The following is a 21,490-nucleotide window of genomic DNA, read 5'->3' on the forward strand; positions in this document are numbered from 1 at the left end:
GGTGCAGGAGCAGAGGGACCTGGGATTATATGTGCACAAATCATTGACGATGGTAGGGCAGGTTGAGAGAACGCTTAAAAAAGTATAGGACATCCATAACTTTGAATAGGGGCATAGAGTCCAAAAGCAAGGAAGTTATGACAAACCTGTATGAAACATTGGTTCAGACTCAACTGAAGTTTTGCACCCAGTTCTGGACACCACATTTTTGGAAGGAGGTGAAGGCATTAGAGAGAGTGCAGGAAATATTTACGAGAATGGTTCCAGGGATCCTTATCTTCAGTTACTTTGATAGGTTGGAGAAGCTGGGTTTGTACTCCTTTGAGGAGAAGGTTGAGAATAGATTTGATAGAGTATCCAAAATCATGATGGGTCTGGACAGATTAGAAAGGGAAAAACTGTTCCCACTTGTGGAAGAATTGAGAACCGGAAAACACTACTTTCAGGTGTTTGCCAAAAGAAGCAATGGCGACATGAGGAAAAGCTTTTTTCTGCAGTGGGTGGTTAGGTTCTGGAATGTGTTGCCTTAGGAGTGTGGTAGAGGCAGATTCAATCATGGCTTTCAAATGAGAATTGGATCATTATTTGAAGAGGAAATGGTTGCAGGGCTACGGAGAAAAGGCAGAGAAGTGGCACTAGGAAATTTCTCTTGTGGAGAGCCGACGCAGACTCAACAGTGTTACGATCCGGTTAGGAACCAATAACTTTTTGTTTAAAGTAGACAAAGTTTAAAATTCCAGTCACCCTCTAGGAGAATAAAGTCACAAGATTCCACAATTTTAAACAAACAAAATAAACTTTACTATTCAAAATCAAAAAGGTAAAACAATCTACAAAACTCTAACATTCAGAATTAACATGAGATAAATATGAATTAACAGACAAACTGTGGTTGAACACCCACACTGCACATTAAATGGCAGATGTGATCAAGACAGATCCTATGGATTTTTCAGCAACCCATCTAGATGTCAGTTACCACTGTGAGTCACAATATTTCGTTAAAATTCTGACTCCCTCAGGAGGGATTTCAATTCTTCGTTTTCAAAGATATAGCTTCTGAATTCCCTCAAAAGCAACTCTGGCTCAGACAGCTTCAATGACTGCTCACTGCTCACCTCCCAATGGTTCAACCTCTTCTCCTGAAACAGCATTCCACTAAATCAGAGTCAAGCTGCCTGTTTTTAAATTTCAAACAATGCTTGGCAGTTAACTGTCAGTCACCATCAACTGGTGCATTCTCTATGGCAACACCTCTACCAATCAGACTCCATTTGCCAACCAATCGGCGCCCTCTTCTTCTGCAGTCTAAATTGTTGTTCCCTTTACATTTGGCATTCTTGCGAATTGTCCTGATGAGTGCAAGATGAAAAGCCTTGACAAAAATGTCTTTTTTTCAACAATACTCAAGCTATAAATGGCTCCCAGATTGTCCCTGAATCCTAAATGTCTCCAGCACAGAACCAGTGACCTTCTGCCACCTTCTAAGCTCCCCAGGACTTCACTGTGCTCTAACTGCCTAGAGCCTGCTAACAGCAGCACTCTTAGTAAAACCTTTTGCTCTGCTGCAGAATTCTCAGATAAATTGAAATCAGAGAACTTCCTTAAACTCTACCCATCTCCATGACGATGCAGCCTTTTGGGATCCATTGAATGCTTTTCAACCAACCCAGCTCTAACTCCCAAACCAAAACATCTCTCTAGACTGCACTTCTTTGCAATCAGTGGATCTTTGCAATCACATCTCCAGTTCTCCAGCTAAATAAGCACACCTGCTGTTTTAGGATCTTGCCTTTCTAGCTGTTAACTCCCTAAGTCAACATGGTCCCAACCTTTGAAGTGTAATAGTCTTCAAGCTGTGCTATTTGCATTTATCCCATTTTCTACAGTTAGACTTTAATGTTACCACAACTAAACATTACCTCTAAAATATTAACAGGAACAATGAACTAGATATTTGTCACAACAGGCCGAATAACTTTCTTTTGTGTTATAACCGTTCTACAATTTTATGATCCTACAATGATAAATTTAGATGAGGAAAGATGGGAAGAGAGTTGAGTGGAGCATAAAGCCGGCATGATCTTGTGGGGCTGAATGGCCTGGTTCTGTGTTGTATATCCTATGTAATCCTATGAACTGGATGCGCTAGATCCAAGGAAACTCCAAGAGTTTCTGGTTGTCGTTGTGAGGAGTGGAAACTCTGTCTGCCTCTTACAAAGACCAGTGATACCAAGGGAGATTTGGCATGGGAACTCCCTACACTGGGACATCCTACTTTCCTTGGCCAGCAGGGACTGATGAAAGGTTGCTGACCAGTACATGGAAAACAATAAGGCTCAGCAGCCTCCAGAAGGGCATGTGGGGATTCACTGGCCCTGCAGGAGAGACAGGTGGTTGTGGATGAGTGGGGATGGGGTTGGGGGAGACACAGTATGGTGGAGATTGGCTGACTGCCTCCCACCAATTCCACCCAATGTTGTATTAGATTGGTTAGGTGTGTCTTGTTTAGGTATGCCTCTCAGCGCAGGTACTTCCATATACAGAGAGTGTGAGAGAGAGAGAGGAAACAAAAAAAAAAATCAGGCAATGTGACTGAGCAATGATGAGAGACCTTTCAAATTGCCAGAATGCTTGAAGGCAGCAAACACTGAATCCAACAAACAATCCATCTCGTTACAAACCTGAGCCTGATGGCTTGTCTCCAAGTTCTCCATCACTTACTGCCTCCCCACCAGTCTGTACAGCTGTTATGTCTACATCATGTCTGCTCAGGATCCTGATAGTTCTCCCCTGATCCTTCACCCCCAACACCCCTTGGCCTTTTCATTGTTTGCGTGCTGCCCCTTTGCAAAGAACGCAAAGATCGTAAACTAACCTGCAGTTTCATGACCCCCCCACTCCCGTCCAATCCAATATTGCCAATTTACTTCTGTGCAGTTGTCCTTAATGGCCACATACCAGGCTGCTCCCCAGTGGAAAGAGGCTTCCAGGTCAGTTACCGACAATTCTCATTTGCCTCAGCGGTGCCTGCCTCTCACAGTGGGGTTGCTCCGGCTCTAGAGCCCTCTGCTCCGGGAAAGATTGCTCTAATGGCCTCGCTCCCAGCATGTGCAGTCTCAGAACCCACACTGGTTCCAATGTCGGAGTCCCAAAACTGGCAAGAAAAACCAGTTCATGGATTTTGGAGATGGAAAATGTGAAAATGTGATTCCTAATCTCTAAGTATATTTTTCAGAAATGATGGGACTCTTTGTCATGAACAGACAGCTCAATTTCTGTAATTCCCATTACGTTGCAGGTGTTACAGTACCTGCCCATGTCCCACAATGTTGAGGTGACACCTGAGAAGCTTTCTGACGCCTTAGCAGACGATGAAGACAAAGGCAGCACCATCACCTTGCTTTCCTCTTTACCTGCTCCTACCCGTCCCAGCACAGCTTTCTCTAGTGTTTCTGGATCAGCCGGTAAGGAATCAAATGTCATGAAGAAGGCTTCACAAAGACTGCAAAAGTCTGCAAGAGTCACATTCCAACAGCCATTATTCAGTGAAACTCACTGTGAAATTATATATAGAAGTTGTACCCTTAAGAGAAAGATTGGTTGTAGTTTCAATTAGGTTGTGAAATCAACACTTCTTACCTCCGACTGGGAAGGTGTGGTGAGTAGCATTCTGTGAGGGTCGGTATTGGGGCCACTCTTGTTAATTACACCAAACTTGGGGGGCGGTGGTGGGGGATGTTGGTCGAGGGGATGGGGTGGGGTGTCACAACAAATTGTGCCAAATATTTTGAAAAAAAGGCAGAGGGACAAAGATCCATTAGCAGGAAATATGGGTGGATAGGTACAATAATAATAAAAACAGAAAATGCTGGAAAAACTCAGCAGGTCTGGCAGCATCTGTGGAGAGAGAAACAGAGTTAACGTTTCGAGTCCGTATGACTCTTCTTCAGAGCTGTAGGTAGGTACAGTTCAGCATTGACAGATGTGAAATACTATGTTTTAAAAGTAAGAACAAGGAAAGGATGTGCACTAAGATAAAAGCAAAATACTGCAGATGCTGGAAATCTGAAGCTCTTCAGAGCTCTGAAGAAGAGTCATACAGACTTGAAATGTTAACCCTGTTTCTCTCCCTATAGATGCTGTCAGACCTGCTGAGTCTTTTCTGCATTTTCTGTTTTTATTTATATATACTATCTGGAGCAGGGAGATGTTGGTGTGGATCCACAAACATTAAAAGGGGAGAGCAAGGCCATTTAAAAAGGTTAAATTTAATTTTGATTTTATATCTGGAGACAATAGAATGTGCAAGCAGGGAGGTGAGATAACGGTGGACTTGTACAAGAGCTTAGTTAGATCATAGAGTGCTATTTGCAGTACTAAAGATGTTATTATCTGATGACCTTCATCCCAGAGTGTTGAAAGAGGTGGCTGTTGAGATAGTGGAGGCGTTGGTGATCATCTTCCAAAATTCACTTTTGAGATGGAGCATTCCCTTTCCTCGATGTGCTAGTTGCGAAATCAGCAAATGGTTCCCCACTACTGTCTACTGCCAGCCTACCTTCACCAGTCAATATACATGTTGGGATTTGTTTAGCTCCATGCACTATAAGATTGGCCTTGAGCACGTTAGACTGTTCCATCTCAAAAGTGAATTTGACTGTGGGATGGAGTATATGAAGGAGCATGGCTGCAGATTTAAAGCTTGTGAATGTATCATCTACGTATTGGAAATATGCACAGGGTAGACAGTTAGGGTTCATTCCACCAAAAACACATTTCTCAAGGAAACCGATGGAAATGTTAGTGAGCACCGGAACTAGAGGATATCTCATGGCTACACCATTTATTTGGGCATACATGATGTCATTACAACGAACTTGACTGCGTGAGTTGCTAATTTAATAAGTTCAATGAATACAGATTCAGAAAATGGCGGTGCGGCTATGGTGCCATGATATTACGACATGGCACAAATGTTGATGGCTTCCTTCAATGGCACGTTCATAAGTAAACTTGCAATGTTGAAGGAGTACAGAGACAAAGCATTGCCATCAATATATAGGTTGCACATAGACTTTGTGAAGATGGAGGAATCCTTCACCATGTCCGTGGAAAGTCCACTATGATCTGGCTGTAGTAATTCATTCAACCATTTTGCCGATTCATGCGGCACAGAACCGGTTATTTATAAAATAGGATGTAATGGGACATCACTTTTGTGTGTCCTCGGCAGCCCATATATGCTAGGAGGTGGGGAGTCATGAGGAAAGACCCTATCATATACATTGCAAGGCAGCTTGTTATGCTTACACAAGTCTAACAAATAGTTTGTAGCTTGCTTTCATGCAAGGCTGCGTGGTCATGCTTGGCAGCAGATCCAATAGATATGAATTTTGAACCATCGCTAAGAATGGTGTGTATTTTGTCAACATAATTGTGCTTGTTTAGAATGACCACTCCGGTCCCTTTGTCGTCATTGCATTCTTATTTACAAACATGAGTGGGCAAGAGCATGGCAGATGGAGTATAACGTGGAAAAATGTGAAAGTTATCCACTTTGGTAAGAAAAAGTACTTCTTAAATGGTGAGAGATTGGAAAGTGTTGATGTACAAAGGGGCCTGGGTGTCCTTATCATTAAGGTCACTGAAAGCTAATGTGCAGGTGCAGCAAGCAATTAGAAAGGCAAATGATATATTGGCCAATTGGTATGTTAGCCTTTATTGCAAGAGGGTTTGAGTACAGGAGTAAAGGTGTCTTGCTGCAGTTGTATAGAGGCTTGGTGAGACCTCACCTGGAGTATTGTGTGCAGTTTTGGTCCCTTTACCGAAGGATACCTATGCCATGGAGGTAGTGCCATGCAGGTTCACTGGACTGATTCCCAGGGTGGCAGGATTGTTTTATGAGGAAAGAATGAGGATACTAGGCCTATATTTTCTCTAGAGTTTAGGAGAATGAGATATGATCTGATTGAAGCATACAAAATTCTTACACAGCTCAACAGGATGGGTGTAGGGAGGATGTTTCCCCTGGCTGGGGAGCCTAGAACTGGGGACATAGTCCCAGAATAAAGGTGGGCCATTTAAGACTGAGACGGAGAGGAATTACTTCACTCAGAGGTTGGTGAATCTTTGAAATTCTCTATCCCAAAAAGCTGTGGAGGCTCAGTCATTAAGTATATTCAGACAAGGATTGATAGATTTCAAAGCTATCAAGAGATAATGGTGTTGAGGTAGAGGATCAGCCATGATCTAGCTGAATGGCAGAGCAGCTCAAGGGGCTGAATGATCTGTTCCTATGATAGTTGTCATGGTCACCATTACTGAGACTAGCTTTATATTCCAGATTTATTAATTGAATTTAAATTCCACCAGCTGCCATGGTGGGATTTGAACCTGTGTCCTCAGTGTATTAGCCTGGGCCTCAGGATTACTAGTCCAGTGACCTTACCATTTACTCCCACCGTCTCCACCTGCAATGACTTCCTTTTCTGCTCCCTCACCGTTACCTCTGGTATTCCGCAGGGACTTATCCTGGGTCCCCTCCTATTTCTCATCCACATGTTGCCCCTCAGCAAAAATTCAGCATTTGTTTCTCCATGTATGAAGACGCTTAGCTCTACCACACCACCAACTCTCTCGATTCCTCCATTGTCTATAAATGATCAGAATGCTTGTCCGACATCTAGTACTGGATGAACCAAAATTTTCTCTATTTAAATATTGGAAATATTGAAACCATTGTCTTTGGCCCTCATTACAAATTCCATTCTCGAGCCACCAACTCCATTTCTCTCCTTGGCAGCTGTCTGAGACTAAACCAGTCTGTTCACAACCTTGGTGTTATATTTGACTCCAGGATGAACATCTGACCACCTAACCATACCAACACCAAGACCACCTATTCCCACCTCCAAATCATCACCTGATTCTGCCCTGCCTTAACTCATCTGCTGCTGGAACTCTCATTCATTACCTCTAAACTTGAACTTACAACATTCCAATGCACTCCTGCTCAGCCTCCTACATTCTACCCTCCACAAATCTGAGCCAATCCTTCCAAACCCTTCCGACCACTACCATCTAGAAGGACAAGGGCAGCAGATAGATGGGAACACCACCACCTGGAAGTTCCCCCTCCAAGCCACTCACCATCCTGACTTGGAAATATATTACCGTTCTTTCACTGTCGCTGGGTCAAAATCCTGGAACTTCCTTCCTAACAGCACTGTGTGTGTACCAACACCACATGAACTGCAGCGGTTCAAGAAGGCAGCTCACCACCACCATCTCAAAGGCAATAGGGATGGGCAGTAAATGCTGACCCAGCCAGCGAACCCCACATCCCATGAATGAATTTTTAAAAACCCCAGAATTCTGCTTCCCATGTTTTAAGTCATGAAGTCCCATTCACCCACTTGCCCCTGTGCTTGCTGACCAAATTGATACCTGGGTGTAGCAATGCCTTAATTTTAAAATTTCCATCCTTTTTCCCAATTCCCCCAAGGCCTCCCCTTCTTGCCCATGTAATCTCCTCCAGCCCCAGAACCCTCCAAGTTATTAGCTCATCTAATTCTTTCCTCTTGAGCATCCCTGATTTTGACCCTTCCATCATTGGTGGTCTTGCCTTCAGCTGCCAAAACCCAAGCTCTGGAATCCCCTCCCCGAATCTCCCTGCTCTCTAGCTCTCTCTCTTCCCTTAAGGTGTTCCTTAAAAGCTACCTCTTTGACCAAGCTTGGCAATCTGCTATAGTGTCTCCTTATGTGGCTCGCTGTTAGTTTTTCTTTCTAATACTTCTGTGAAATGTCTTTATCTTGGTAAAGGTGTTTATTTGTTACTAGATTCATTCTTGTGATCTTTTACCTGGTGACCTCACCATATCAGGAGGCCATTTGTGCTCACCTTTTGCTGAAATCTACAAAATTCACATCACAGTATCCATTATTTTTTCCTCTTCCAAGTACTTGTTAAGATATGAATCAACTATTCTTTTATACCTAGTCCCTTTGGTCTGCTTAATGCTGCAGTCAAGAAAACTGTGATTGAACACTTCACTTGCAGGCCTCTAACCCAGCTACTCTGAAGTATTCAGCCGCCATCTGGAAATGCCTCTCCTTCCAGTTCCAAAACCTTCCCAGTACCCCCGCAGTCCCCCCGCCCCCTCCCGGTGATGTCTCCCTCTCAATTGCTGGTTCAACCTTCTCCACTTCAGCCTCATGGTCTTTTCCAGTTGATGCAGCCCATATCCCTGGACTCCACGGGTGCAGCCTTCTACCACTGACTTTCCCACCCCAGCGGCTATAAACCTGGTTGGCTGCAGACCAGGAAACTGAACTTAAAAATGATAATGAGGTCCAGCCGTTAAATTCAGCGGGACATCCTTGTTCCTGGGTTTTCCCATGCAATGTCCCTGTTCTTTCCCATCTCCCCATAAACATCGGGAGCCTAGTCTCTGCTCCTCATTTCAGGTAGCTGAGTAGCTGAGTCTGGATTCTCAGCAGAGTTGGGAGAATGATACACAGAATCTTGCTCCTGGGAAACCGTGCGTCAAATCTCCAACGCTAGGAACCAATGAATGATGCAGCAATTTTCATTCAAATCATAGCTGATGTTTTGTGTTCTGTGTGAATTTCTGCTCATGGTCAGATTTTTCAGTGATTTCAGAGTAGCCAGAAAATTGACAAAGCGTGAGCATTGCTAAAAAAGAAACATGCCTAAAGTTTTCCGTCTTGCACTCATCAGGACACTTCGCAAGAATACCAATAAAAGGGGAAGACAACAATTTGTACTGCATGTAAAGAGAATGCTGATTGGTTGGCAAGTGTCTTTGCCATGGAGAATGCACCAGTGATGGTAACTGACAGTTAACTGTCAAGCATTGTTGGAAATCTAAACCGGGCAGCTTGACCCTGATTGGTCAAAGCATTACCCTGAGGAATGAGTCAGCGAATGGCTGTCACTTATTTTGTTTATCTGAAAGAGGCGCAATGTGTGTACATGTTCTTTCTGCTGCAAAGAACAGGGGCCTGTACGTTACTCTATGTAGCTACCAGTACATGTAAATGCATTACACTGCGAACCTGACTCACTCATTTTAAATTGGCTGTCAGCGTAATTCTCAGAACAGAGTATTATTTAGCAAATGTTGTCCAATCGTGGAGTTGCATCTAATGTTGGGCACCGTGTTTTAAGTTTTGCAAGCACTGGCTGGTTGGGTACGATCTGTACCCTGCCCATTGCGAAGAGCGTTTGGGACATGCTGTTTGATACAATCTGCCAGTCTTTGGGATATATGGGCCTACAAATCTAGCATCATACTGGCACTGAAATTCATGTATCAAATTACGCGTTTGTATGATAGGCAGAACATCTTTTTGGCCTGACGGCAACGTCCTGTTAGTGGCGAATACCATTCGTGCTGCTACTGCATAGTAACAGCGTGAAACAGCTGGCCTCACCTGTTGCTCAAATTTTTGAGATGCCTTGCCCTTCCAGGGTAATCAGGGCCTAAAGTGATGGCCTTAGGCCTGTTCGTGAGTTTGTGTGATATACAGTGTGAAATGACCTGATCAGGATATCCATTATCCTGCGGGATACCTTTCATGCACTCTATTTCAGTATCAAGCTTTCATGGTGACCAAATGGCTCGGGCCCTATTTACAACATTGCTGATAAGACCAATCTTATAGTGTGTGGAACTGTAAGAATCCCAACGCGTATATTGACCAGTGAAGGCAGACTTGCAGTAGACCGTGGTAGAGAACCCCCTGGCAGGTTTCTCAGCTAGTACGTCGAGGGAGGAGAGTTCATATGACTACTCCATTCCAAAGGTGAATTTGAGCGCAGGATGGAGCCCATTAGGACATCTAAGGAAATTGTTACATGCAGCTATGGATTAAAATATAGCAAACATATAATCCACTTATCAGAAATATGCGAGGAGTAGGAGGTTAGGTGTCATTCCATCAAAGTCACGTTTCTCATTGAACCCACCAAAGATGTTTGCGAGAGCGGGACCTAGAGGGGATCCCATGACAACACCATCTATTTGGGCATACATGGTGTCGTTAAAGCGGAACTCAACCGTGTGAGTTGCCAAGTTCATAAGTTCAATGAGCACTAATTCACGCAATGGTGGCGGGTCTAGATCACCATGATATAGTGCTGCAGCACAAATATCCATGGCTTCCTTAAGTGGAACATTGGTGAATAGGCTAGCAATGTCAAATCAGCACATGGACACAACATTGCTATCGATATGCAAGTCCTGTATCGCCTTTGCATTTGCATATTACTCTGACAACCAATTTAAGATTGTTAGTTGGATTCGCAGTGTGGCGCATTTGCATGCACTGGAAGCTACATATATTAATACACAAAAAAGACAGAAAGATCATGTACACACATTGTGCCTGTTTCAGCTAAACAAAATAAGTGACAGCCAGTTGCTGACTCATTCCTCAGGGCAATGCCTTGACCAATCAGGGTCAAGCTGCCTGGTTTAAATTTCAATCAATGCTTGGCAGTTAACTGTTAGTCACCATCACTGGTGCAATGCCACTTGCTAACCAATCAGCACTCTCTTCACATACAGTATGGTAGTTGTTTTTGCCTTATATTGGTATTCTTGTGGTGTCCTGAGTGTAAGACAAAAAGCTTAGATATGTCTTTTTTCAACAATACTCAAGCTCTGTACTACCAAACGACTAAAGCGTGAGTAGTAGTTTCATAAATGTTGGTTAGTTATTAGATATTAGTGAATTATTAAGAATTAATGGCCTTATTCAGAAATAATTAACCATTTTCAGCAAATTCTATAATTATTTTGTTCTATTTTAATGCTGCAGACTTTGTAATTCTGTATACTGCAATTTTATCATTGTAATACACATGATGTAATTTGAAATAAGCAGCTTGCAGTCATTTGGTAGCTGTAATGTATAGTGCACTTCAATTTGTTGATTGTAGATAAGCAATTTACTGTTATTTTGTGGCGTTAATTCATAGTTTACTGTCATTTGGTAGTCATAATGTGTAGTGTACCATTCTTTGGTGATTGTAATGTGTAGTGTGCTGTACCTGATCATTTACATGATTCACATCAGGAAAAACCTCCGCACTCCTGTCATCAGCCGGAACCCACACCATCTCGATCTTCAACAAATACTCCAGTGTCATGGGCTTTGAAGGTAAAGATGAAGCAGAATATAAACACGTGTTGTGAATCTGTCATGTTGAGTGGATTGTCCTGATTAGAGATCTTCTGCTGTGACAATTGAGCAATGCTTATACCTAATTTCCCCATTGCTTTCAGAAGGCTCTCCATTGCCATTCATGAATGACGGGTCTCTATCCCAGCTGCTGGGAAGTATTCAGAGATCTTAGTCAGGCAGAGAATGAGGAATTGTGCTTCTAAACCAGTGTCCGTCAACAGTTGGATGCTGGTTCAGTACCTTTCAACACTCTTCACTCAAAGAGTTGTTGGGATTGGGAACACTGTGCCTGAAAAGTTGGTGGAAGCTGACTCCATAGCACATAGGACAGATAGCATGGGTTATGGGACTAAACACAACTGCTTTTTCGAAGAGTCAACTCAGGCACAATGGGCCAAATTCTGTGCTGTACGTTTCTGTGATTTTACTGTTGACAGACCTTAAAGAGTAAAACCTGCTGCCAAATACATCACCTGAAAAATTACAAACTGTTGCAATGACTTCTCTTTTGTTGCAGATGGGTTTGATTTTGAAGTTAGCCTTTGTCTTCCTGTACACAAGCTGAACACTGAGGAGTTTAAACCTCAGCTTCAGTATCTTCTTTCTCACTTCAGCATTGAATATGACGTGGATGATCTCAGAGACACTGCTAATGAGATGGAGCTATTCACACTGGTAATTGCATCCTTACATACTTGAGTTCCTAGAACCTCTGCTCTCCTTTATTATTTCAGTGATGCTGCCTCTTTCCGCTCCAGGAGTTTGGGAAACAGAAGAGGATGAGAAAAGACTTCAGGAGGATGTAGGCAGGTTAACAGAATGGGCAGACAGCCAGCAGCTACAATTTAATAATTTAAAGCAGAGACGGCAATGCATATTAGGAAAAAAAAAGTTAATAGGAGCATGCATTAATATAAAGAAACTGGAGGTGGTGGGGCCGAAAAGGTAGAACAGAATGACTTAATTCTGGCTGTAAATATAGGATTCCTTGAAAGTGCGTGTACAGGTGGTTTAAAGTCATAATCAGTTTGGGTTTTATAAATGCTAAACATCATATGGAAGTGAAGCTATTATGATAAATGTGTACGTGGTTAGATCACATATGGAATACTTTGTGCAGTTTTGGGTGCCCTCTTATAGAAGAGACATTAAAGTCTTCGTACAGCATAAATTCTAAGTGCTGGCCCCATTGGTGCATATGTTTCTAGGTGGAATTTTTAATTTCAATTGCTGCAACCTCGTTCCTTTTGAACACCCATTTTACTTCAGAATGAACAGAATTTTAATCATAAAAACATCTTTTTAATTTATCTATCCTTAACAGAGCATCCCTTTCTTAAAGGTTTCCGTAACAATAATCCTTTTTATCTCCTTCGTAGGAGCTCTTTCATCCATCAGCATCCACCCCCCCCACCCCTTTGCCACTTTATAGGAATGCTTCTCCCCATTCAGTGACAGTCGCCCTCTCCAAAGCTCCCATCACTGTCAATTCACAGATATACTCTGCCTCCTTGATGTGCTCCTTACGGTCTGCTGGTTGCTGAACCTATTTGACAATTTTGCCCAATTCCTGGATCAAGCCGTTCTTCAGATGGGAGCTCCTTCCCTGTAGAAACATTTCTAAGCACTTCAAGCAATGAATTACTTTGAAGCACAGTAACTATTCCTGTGTAGACAGAGGAGTCAATGATGCAGTTTCCTGAGGCATTATTAGTAGGCTTGTAAGTGTCGTAGCACATAGTATTAATTGTGCTAATGACAATTTGAGGAATCTTCCCTCTTTTTTTTGACAAAGCATTTAGTCTTGGTCTGGCACCTCCATGAACCAGTATAACAGAGATTAAAAATTCTTCATGTTGGTCTTTGAATGCACAGTACCACTTTGCTCCTTGAACTCAGTTTTCTTCATAGGCCAACTTCCCCTGAAAGTACCTAGAAGTTCTTTGGTGCTTTCAGTGGATGGTACAGTTAAGATAGGACATACTTCTTAAGGAATTACAACTTTTTTTCATTCTTTCATGGGGTGTGTGCATCACTGGCTAGGCCAGCATTTATTTCCCATCCCTAGTTGCCCTTGAGAAGGTGGTGGTGAACTACCTTCTTTAACTGCTGCAGTCCATGTGATGAAGGTACACCCACAGTGCTGTTAGGGAGGGAGCTCCAGGATTTTGACCAGTGACAGTGAAGGAACAGTGATATATTTCCATGTCAGGATGGTGAGTGACTTGGAAGGGAACTTCCAGGCTATGGCGTTTCCATCTATCTGCTGCCTTTGCCCTTCTAGATGGTAGCAGTCGTGGGTTTGGAAAGTGCTGCCTAAGGAGCCTTGGTGAATTCCCGCAGTGCATCTTGTAGATGGTACACACTGCTGCCACTGTGCATCGGTTTGTGGATGGGGTGCAAATCAAGCTGGCTGCTTTGTCCTGGATGTCAAGCTTCTTGAGTGTTGTGGGAGCTGCACTCATCCAGGTAAGTGGGGAGTATTCCATCACACTCCTGACTTGTGCCTTGTAGATGGTGGAGTCTTTGGGGAGTCAGGAGATGACTTACTTGCCACAGGATTCCCAGCCTTTGGCCTGCTCTTGTAGCCATGGTATTTATATGGCTAATCCAGTTCAGTTTCTGGTCAATGGTAACCCCCAGCATTTTGATAGTGGGGGATTCAGCGATGGTAATGCCATTGGATGTCAAGGGGTGATGGTTAGACTCTCTCTTGTTGGAGATGGTCATTGCCTGGCACTTGTGTGGTGCGAATGTTACTTGCCACTTGTCAGCCCAAGCCTGGATATTGTCCAGGTCTTGCTGCATTTGGACATGGACTGCTTCAGTATCTGAGGAGCCACAAATGGTGCTGAACATTATGTAATCATCAGCGAACATCCCCACTTCTGACCTTATGATCGAAGGAAGGTCATTGATGAGGGAGCTGATGATGGCTGGGCCTTGAACACTATGCTGAGGAACTCCTGCAGTGATGTCCTTGAACTGAGATGACTGACCTCTAACAACCGCAACCATCTTCCTTTGTGCTAGGTATGACTCCAACCAGTGGAGAGTTTTCCCCCTGATTCCCATTGACTCCAATTATGCCTGGGCTCCTTGATGCCACACTCAGTCAAATGCAGCCTTAATGTCAAGGGCAGTCACTCTCACCTCACCTCAGGAGTTCAGCTCTTTTGTCCATGCTCGGACCAAGGCTGTTGTGAGATCAAGAGCTGAGCGACGCTGGCGGAACCCAATCTGTGCGTCAGTGAGCAGGATATTGCTAAGCAAATGCTGCTTGATAGCACTGTTGTTGACCCCTTCCATCATTTTACTGATATATTTACATTTATATAGCACCTTTAATGTACATCCCAAGGTGTTTCACAGCAGTGATTATCAAACAGAATTTGACGCTGAGCCATATGAAGAGATATTAGTATGGGAACTTGATCAAATAATTTGATTTCAAGGAGTGGTTTAAAAGAGGAAAGAGAGGTAGAGAAGTCAGAAGGTTCAGGGAGGGAATTCCAGAGCTTGGGGCCTAGGCAGCTGAAGAATGGCCGCCAATTGTGGATCAAAAAAAATAGGGATGTGCAAGAGGGCTAAGTTGGTGGAATGCAGATATTTTGGAGGGTTGTAAGGCTGGTGAAGATTACAGAGATAGGGAAGGGGTGAGGCCATGGTAAGATTCGAAAATAAGGATGGCAGTCCATGACCAGGAGCCAATATAGATCAGCCAACAAAGTGTTTAGTGAATTTGACCTGGTGCAAGTTAGGATATGGACAGCAGAATTTTGGATGATCTGTAGTTTACAGAAGGTAGGATGTGGGAGGCCAGCTAGAACAGCATTGGAATAGTTGGGTCTAAAGGTAACAAAGGCATAGATGAGGGTTTCAGTGTCAATAGTTGGAGCATGGTGGAGATGGGCAATATTATGGAGGTGGAAGCAGGGCTGTCTTGGTGGTGAGATGGGAGCAGAAGTTCTGCTCAGGGTCAAGTAGGACACCAAGGCTGAGGACAGTCTGGTTCAGTATCAGACAGGAGCCAGGGAAGGGACAAAGCTGGTGGCAAGGCAGGGACAGTCACAAAGACATGTCCTATAATTCTATGACACTGTGTTGTGGCCTTCATATGCTTAATGCTGCCTCTATTATTTTCTGTTTTTCTTATAATTAAGCTCTATCCAAAATCAAATAGTTGTTGTAAAATAAAAGCAAAATACTGCGGATGCTGGAAATCTGAAACAAAAATAAAAATAGCTGGAAAAACTCAGCAGATCTGACAGCATCTGCGGAGAGGAACACAGTTAACGTTTCGAGTCCGTATGACTCTTCATCAGTTGTTGTAAAATGTTTGATACAACATTAATATTTCAGGTGATTTGGAAATTCAGAAGCATTTTTAGCAAGGAAGAAACAATGAAGACCTTTCCGATTTATGATGCCTTTGAGCCTGGAACCAAACACTGGGGAATGAAAGGCCCAAATATGGCCCTGAGAAAAGAAGCAAATTGGATTCCATTCTTAAAGGTACAAGAAACTGTGTCCACAGGGCTTCTGTTTAAGTTCACTATGTTGATTCCACAGGGATGAAGGGGTTGTCTTATGAGAAAATGTTAAACAGGTTGGCTCAAACTCATTGGAGTTTAGGGAAATGAGAAGTGATCTCATTGAAACATAAAAGATTTGGAGAAGGCTTGACAGAGTAGATGCTGAGAGAATGGAGAGAAACTGCTTAAAAATAATGGATCTCCCATTTAAGATGGAAATGAGGAGGAATTTATTCTCGCAGAGTGTTGTTAACCTTTGGAACTCTCTGCTCCAGGGAGCAATGGAGGCTGGATCATTGAATATATTCAAGGCTGAGTTAGACGGATATTTGCTCTACAAGAGAATCAAAGATTATTGGGGGGGCGAGGTGGCGGGGGGGAGATGATGGGGGGCGGGGATGGATGCAGGGGGAAAGTGGAGTTAAGACCAAAAATCAGATCAGCCATGATCTTATTGAATGGCCGAGCAGGCTCAAGGGACCAAATGGCCGACTTCTGCTCCTATTTCCCATTGTTTTATGCTATGTTACCGGACTAATAATCCAGAAAATAGGATGAAATGCCACCACAAGAAGCTTGAAAATTTGCATTTAGATAAAAAAACCTGGAATTAAAAGGCTGGTGTCAGTGAAAGTTTCCTCTTGGTTCACTGATATCCTTCAGGGAAGGAAACTAGATCTGTATGTGACTCTAGTCCCTCAGCAATGTGGTTGGTTCTTAGCTGCCCTTTGAAATGGCCGAGCATCAAACTTTTTTTTTCAGGGCAACAAGAGATGGGCAATTAATGTTGGACTTGTCAGTGATGGAAACATAATGAAGAACGCTGATATCACAAGATCACAAGATATTTACACATGAGGAAGCACATTCTGTCAATTTTGCTTCACTTATGCAAAGAGTTCCTAATACTCCCCCTATTGTAGCATGCTACAAGAGCGGGTCAGAGGCTAGGAATCCTGTAACTCACCTCCTGACTCCCCAAAGCCTGTCTACCATCTACAAGGCACATGCTAGTAGTATGATGGAATACTCCCTACTTGCCTGGATGAGTGCAGTTCCCACAACACTCATGAAGCTTGACACCATCCAGGACAAAGCAACCCGCTTGATTGGCACCACATCCACAAACATTCACTCCCTCCACCACCGAAGCACAGTAGCAGCAGTGTGTACCATCTACAAGATGCACTGCAGGAATTCACCAAGGCTCCTTCAACAGCACCTTCCAAACCCACGACCACTACCACCTAGAAGGACAAGGGCAGCAGATAGCTGGGAACACCACCACCTGGAAGTTCCCCTCCAAGCCACTCACCATCCTGACTTGGAAATATATCACCATTCCTTAACTGTCATTGGGTCAAAATCCTGGAACTCCCTTCCTAACAGCACTGTGGGGAGCACCTACAGCACATGGACTGCAGCGGTTCAGGAAGACAGCTCACCACCACTTTCTCAAGGGCAACTAGGGATGGGCAATAAATGCTGGCCCAGCCAGCGAAGCCCACATCCCATGAATGAATTTTTAAAAATTATTTCTTAAACTGTTTTAGGACTTTTGTTTCTGCTATTCCACATGTTGATCATTCTTTGTATGGAGAAGAATTTCATATCAGTCCTAAAATTACCGATTGCTAATGTGAATGCATCCAAAGGGCGGAATCATCCCAGATTTGCACTGTGTGGTAGCGGGCGGGTAGAATGACGTTTTACCCGTTGGCCGCAATGGTGGTTTTTCATGCCACATTGTCCCAAACTCGCCATGTTAATTATGCATTCCCGGGAAATAGCCATTTCGATGGCGGGCAGGCTCCGATTCGCCTGCCATGCCGTCACCTCGCTGCTACATCACAGAATCACAGAATCACACAGTGCAGAAAAGGTCCTTCGGCCCATCAAGTCTGCACCGACACGTGAGAAACACCTGACCTACCTACTAATCCCATTTACCAGCACTTGGCCCATAGCCTTGAATGTTATGATGTGCCAAGTGCTCATCCAGGTACTTTTTAAAGGATGTGAGGCAACCTGCCTCCACCACCCACCCAGGCAGCGCATTCCAGACCATCACCACCCTCTGGGTAAAAAAAGTTTTTCCTCACATCCCCCCTAAACCTCCTGCCCCTCACCTTGAACTTATGTCCGCTCGTGACTGACCCTTCAACTAAAGGGAACAGCTGCTCCCGATCCACCCTGTCCATGATCAGGTCGCCCTCAGTCTTCTATGCTCCAACGAAAACAACCCAAGTCTATCCAACCTTTCTTCATAACTTAAATGTTTCATCCCAGGCAACATCCTGGTGAATCTCCTCTGCACCACCTCCAGTGCAATCACATCCTTCCTATAATGTGGCAACCAGGACTGCACACAGTACTCCAGCTGTGGCCTCACCAAGGTTCTATACAACTCCAGCATGACCTCCCTACTTTTGTAATCTATGCCTCGATTGATAAAGACAAGTGTCCCATATGCCTTTTTCACCACCCCACTAACATGCCCCTCCGCCTTCAGAGATCTATGGACACCCATACACGCCAAGGTCCCTTTGTTCCTCAGAACTTCCTAGTGTCATGCCGTTCATTGAATACTTCCTTGTCAAATTACTCCTTCCAAAGTGTAACACCTCTCACTTTTCAGGGTTAAATTCCAACTGCCACTTATCTCCCCATTTGATCATCCCGTCTATATCTTCCTGTAGCCCAAGACACTCAACCTCACTGTTAACCACTCGGCCAATCTTTGTGTCATCCGCAAACTTGATAATCCTCCCCCCGATATAGTCATCTATGTTGTTTATATAAATGATGAATAATAGGGGACCCAGCACAGATCCCTGTGGTACGCCACTGGACACTGGCTTCCAGTCACTAAAGCATCCTTCTGTCATCACCCTCTGTCACCTACAACTGAGCCAATTTTGAATCTACCTTATCAAATTAACTGTATCCCATGTGCATTTGCCTTCTTTATAAGTCTCCCTTGTGGGACCTTGTCAAAGGCTTTGCTGAAATCCATATAAACTACTGCATTACCCTCATCTACAATTCAATCAAATTTGTTAGGCATGACCTCCCTCTGACAAAGCCATGCTGACTATCCCTGATCAAACCTTGCCTCTCCAAGTGGAGATAGATTCTCTCCTTCAGAATTTTCTCCAATAGTTTCGCTACCACTGACGTGAGACTCACTGGCCTGCAGTTCCCTGGCTTATCTCTACAACCCTTCTTAAATAGCAGAACCACATTACACTGGGCGCCACATTTTAAATACAGCCATGCACACCTCTCAGTGCTTCTAGCCCAGGACTGCTGCAGTTAAGACATGGCCCCAAAAGGCAAGAAGACTGCAGCCCCCAGGTTTAGTGATATGTCCCTTGAGCACCTTTTGGATGCTGTGATGTCCTCTACCCCTGCTCTAGATGCAGGAAGGGCAGCAACATTAACACTCTGGCTTGGTAGACGATGGCAGTGGTGATCAGTGCAAATGCTGCAGAGAAAAGAGGTTGGCCATCCAATGCAGATAGAGGATGAATGATCTCATCCTTGCTGCCAGAGTAAGGCAACCATCTCAGCACTCTAAACTCACACACTCAAGCCCATCACACATTCCCTGGCATCTCACTCACTGCCAGCTCAAGGGACATTACTACTCACTCTTTCACACACATACCCTGATATGTCCATCTGGCCTCATCTCCTCTGCCTCCTCAGCCCTCACCACTTGCACAGATCAACTTGTGCCCCCATACACTGGGATACCAACCGCCCCCCCACGTTGTCCACACTCTGCCACCTCTTCCCTTGCCTGAGGCCACTTCTCTCCCTTCCCCAAGCAAGCCCTAGCCCTGCAGCTGTATGAAGCCACCCCTGCCTTATGGCTGGTCTGGTAGGTAGAGACCTGCCCGTGAGCCCCCATAAAAGTGATGTGGTGCTGTCTGTGAAGCCTGGCGCTGATGACTGCGAGTGCTGACTGAAGCAAGATAGGCAAACAAACCTCGAAGTCCCGAGTGAAGTGCAGCCCGCCAGGTGCATGTCACTTTTTTGCAGTTGTGAAACACGTTGGTATGATGGGTGGACGATCCAGCATGGTGGGGGATGAGTCTGGCAGGCTAGCTTTATAATGATTTGCTGATATATTACAATGAGGTTCCTGACATCCGATTGTGGGAAACACGGCCCACCATTGAGGGGCTGAGCGGACAATCGCAAACTGGTTTCATGGCGTCATGAAACCGATTTTTGGCCTTCTCACCATATTGTCCGCACACGTTGCCAAGCACGCCCAACGCCAGCGGGCACAGAAAATTCCACCCAAAGTCAAATTTAAAATAATACTTCTATACCTTTAACAGCTTTCTACATACATCCATTACAAGCTGCAAAGTCCCAACCTCTCCAGGTTTTCCTTATAACTCAGATTCCTGACTCTGTGGCCTCAGCCTTGAAGCTCCCTGCACTGCCTCCGCTACTTCATGTCATTCTTGTTTGCTGGTGCCTGGATCTGGACACTGTATGCAAGGTGCGAACTGACCAGACAATCATACAGTTAGCTTATTGCCTCCCCAAGTCTGCTACTATATTCACACCCGTCTGCAGTAAATGTAATTTACCATTGAACTGCCCACTTGAACATTTTATCAAACTCATTCTCCATCAATTCCACAGCCACTTCTAGTTTAGCATAACTTGTAAATCTAACTAGTTGGCATTGAGTTTCTGAATCTAAGTCATTTATATGAATACATTAAAAATCTCTATTGTTACCATGAATGTTACAAGGGTACTTAACTTAAATGTTGAAAATAAACAGCCTGTTTCTCTGCAAGTTTAATTTGTTTCTTATTCTAGCTGTGCATCCAGTATAGAGATGAGGAGAGGGTTAAAATTTGTCTGCTAGACAACAATGTGGCCAATAATCTTAGTGATTATGTCCTGTCCCACTGGCAGGACAGACTCCGCAAAGGTGGTGGCACAGTGGTATACAGTCGGGAGGGAGTTGCCCTTGGAGTCCTCAACGTCAACTCCGAACCCCAGGAAGTCTCATGACATCAGGTCAAACATGGGCAAGGAAACCTCCTGCTGATTACCACGTACCACGACCCCACTCCCCCCCACCCCACCTCAACTGTTGGAGGAAGTACTGAGGGTGGCAAGAGCACAGACTTTAATGTCCATCACCAAGAGTGGCTCGGTAGCACCACTACAGACCGAGCTGGCCAAGTCCTAAAGGACATAGCTGCTAGACTGGATCTGTAGCAGGTGGTGAGGGAGCCAACAGGAGGGAAAAACATACTTGACCTCATCCTCACCAACCTGCCTGCCGCAGATGCATCTGTCCATGACAGTATCGGTAGGAGTGACCACTGCACAGTCCTTGTGGAGACGAAGTCGCATTTTCACGTTGAGGATAACCTCCCATTGTGTTGTGTGGCACTATCACCATGCAAAACGGGATAGATTTCAAACAGATCTAGCAATTCAAGGCTGGCATCCATGAGACGTGGCCCATCAGCTGTGGGCCAAGTGGGGTTGGTGGTACAGTGGTATTGTCACTGGACTGGTAATCCAGGGTAATGCTCTGGGGGCAATAAAATTCAATAAAAAATCTGGAGTTAAAAGTCTGATGATGACCATGAAACCATTGCCAATTGTAAAAACCCATCTGGTTCACTAATGTCCTTTAGGGGAGGAAATCTGCTGTCCTTACCTGGTCTGGCCTACATATGACTCCAGACCCACAG

The 21,490-nt window shown here is 44.3% G+C and overlaps 1 protein-coding gene across 1 annotated transcript in view; it reads left to right on the plus strand.

Annotated features, from left to right (window-relative positions):
* ccdc162 (coiled-coil domain containing 162) overlaps nt 1–21,490 on the plus strand; it is a 271,702-nt gene that overhangs the window by 28,523 nt on the left and 221,689 nt on the right. The window contains exons 7-10 of the mRNA XM_078542866.1: nt 3,302–3,467; nt 11,107–11,190; nt 11,732–11,889; nt 15,577–15,729. Coding sequence (XP_078398992.1) covers nt 3,302–3,467; nt 11,107–11,190; nt 11,732–11,889; nt 15,577–15,729 — 561 coding nt within the window. The remainder of the gene's footprint in view (nt 1–3,301; nt 3,468–11,106; nt 11,191–11,731; nt 11,890–15,576; nt 15,730–21,490) is intronic.

Source organism: Cetorhinus maximus, chromosome 5 (assembly GCF_964194155.1).
Source record: "Cetorhinus maximus chromosome 5, sCetMax3.hap1.1, whole genome shotgun sequence".
Taxonomy (NCBI): Eukaryota; Metazoa; Chordata; class Chondrichthyes; order Lamniformes; family Cetorhinidae; genus Cetorhinus; species Cetorhinus maximus.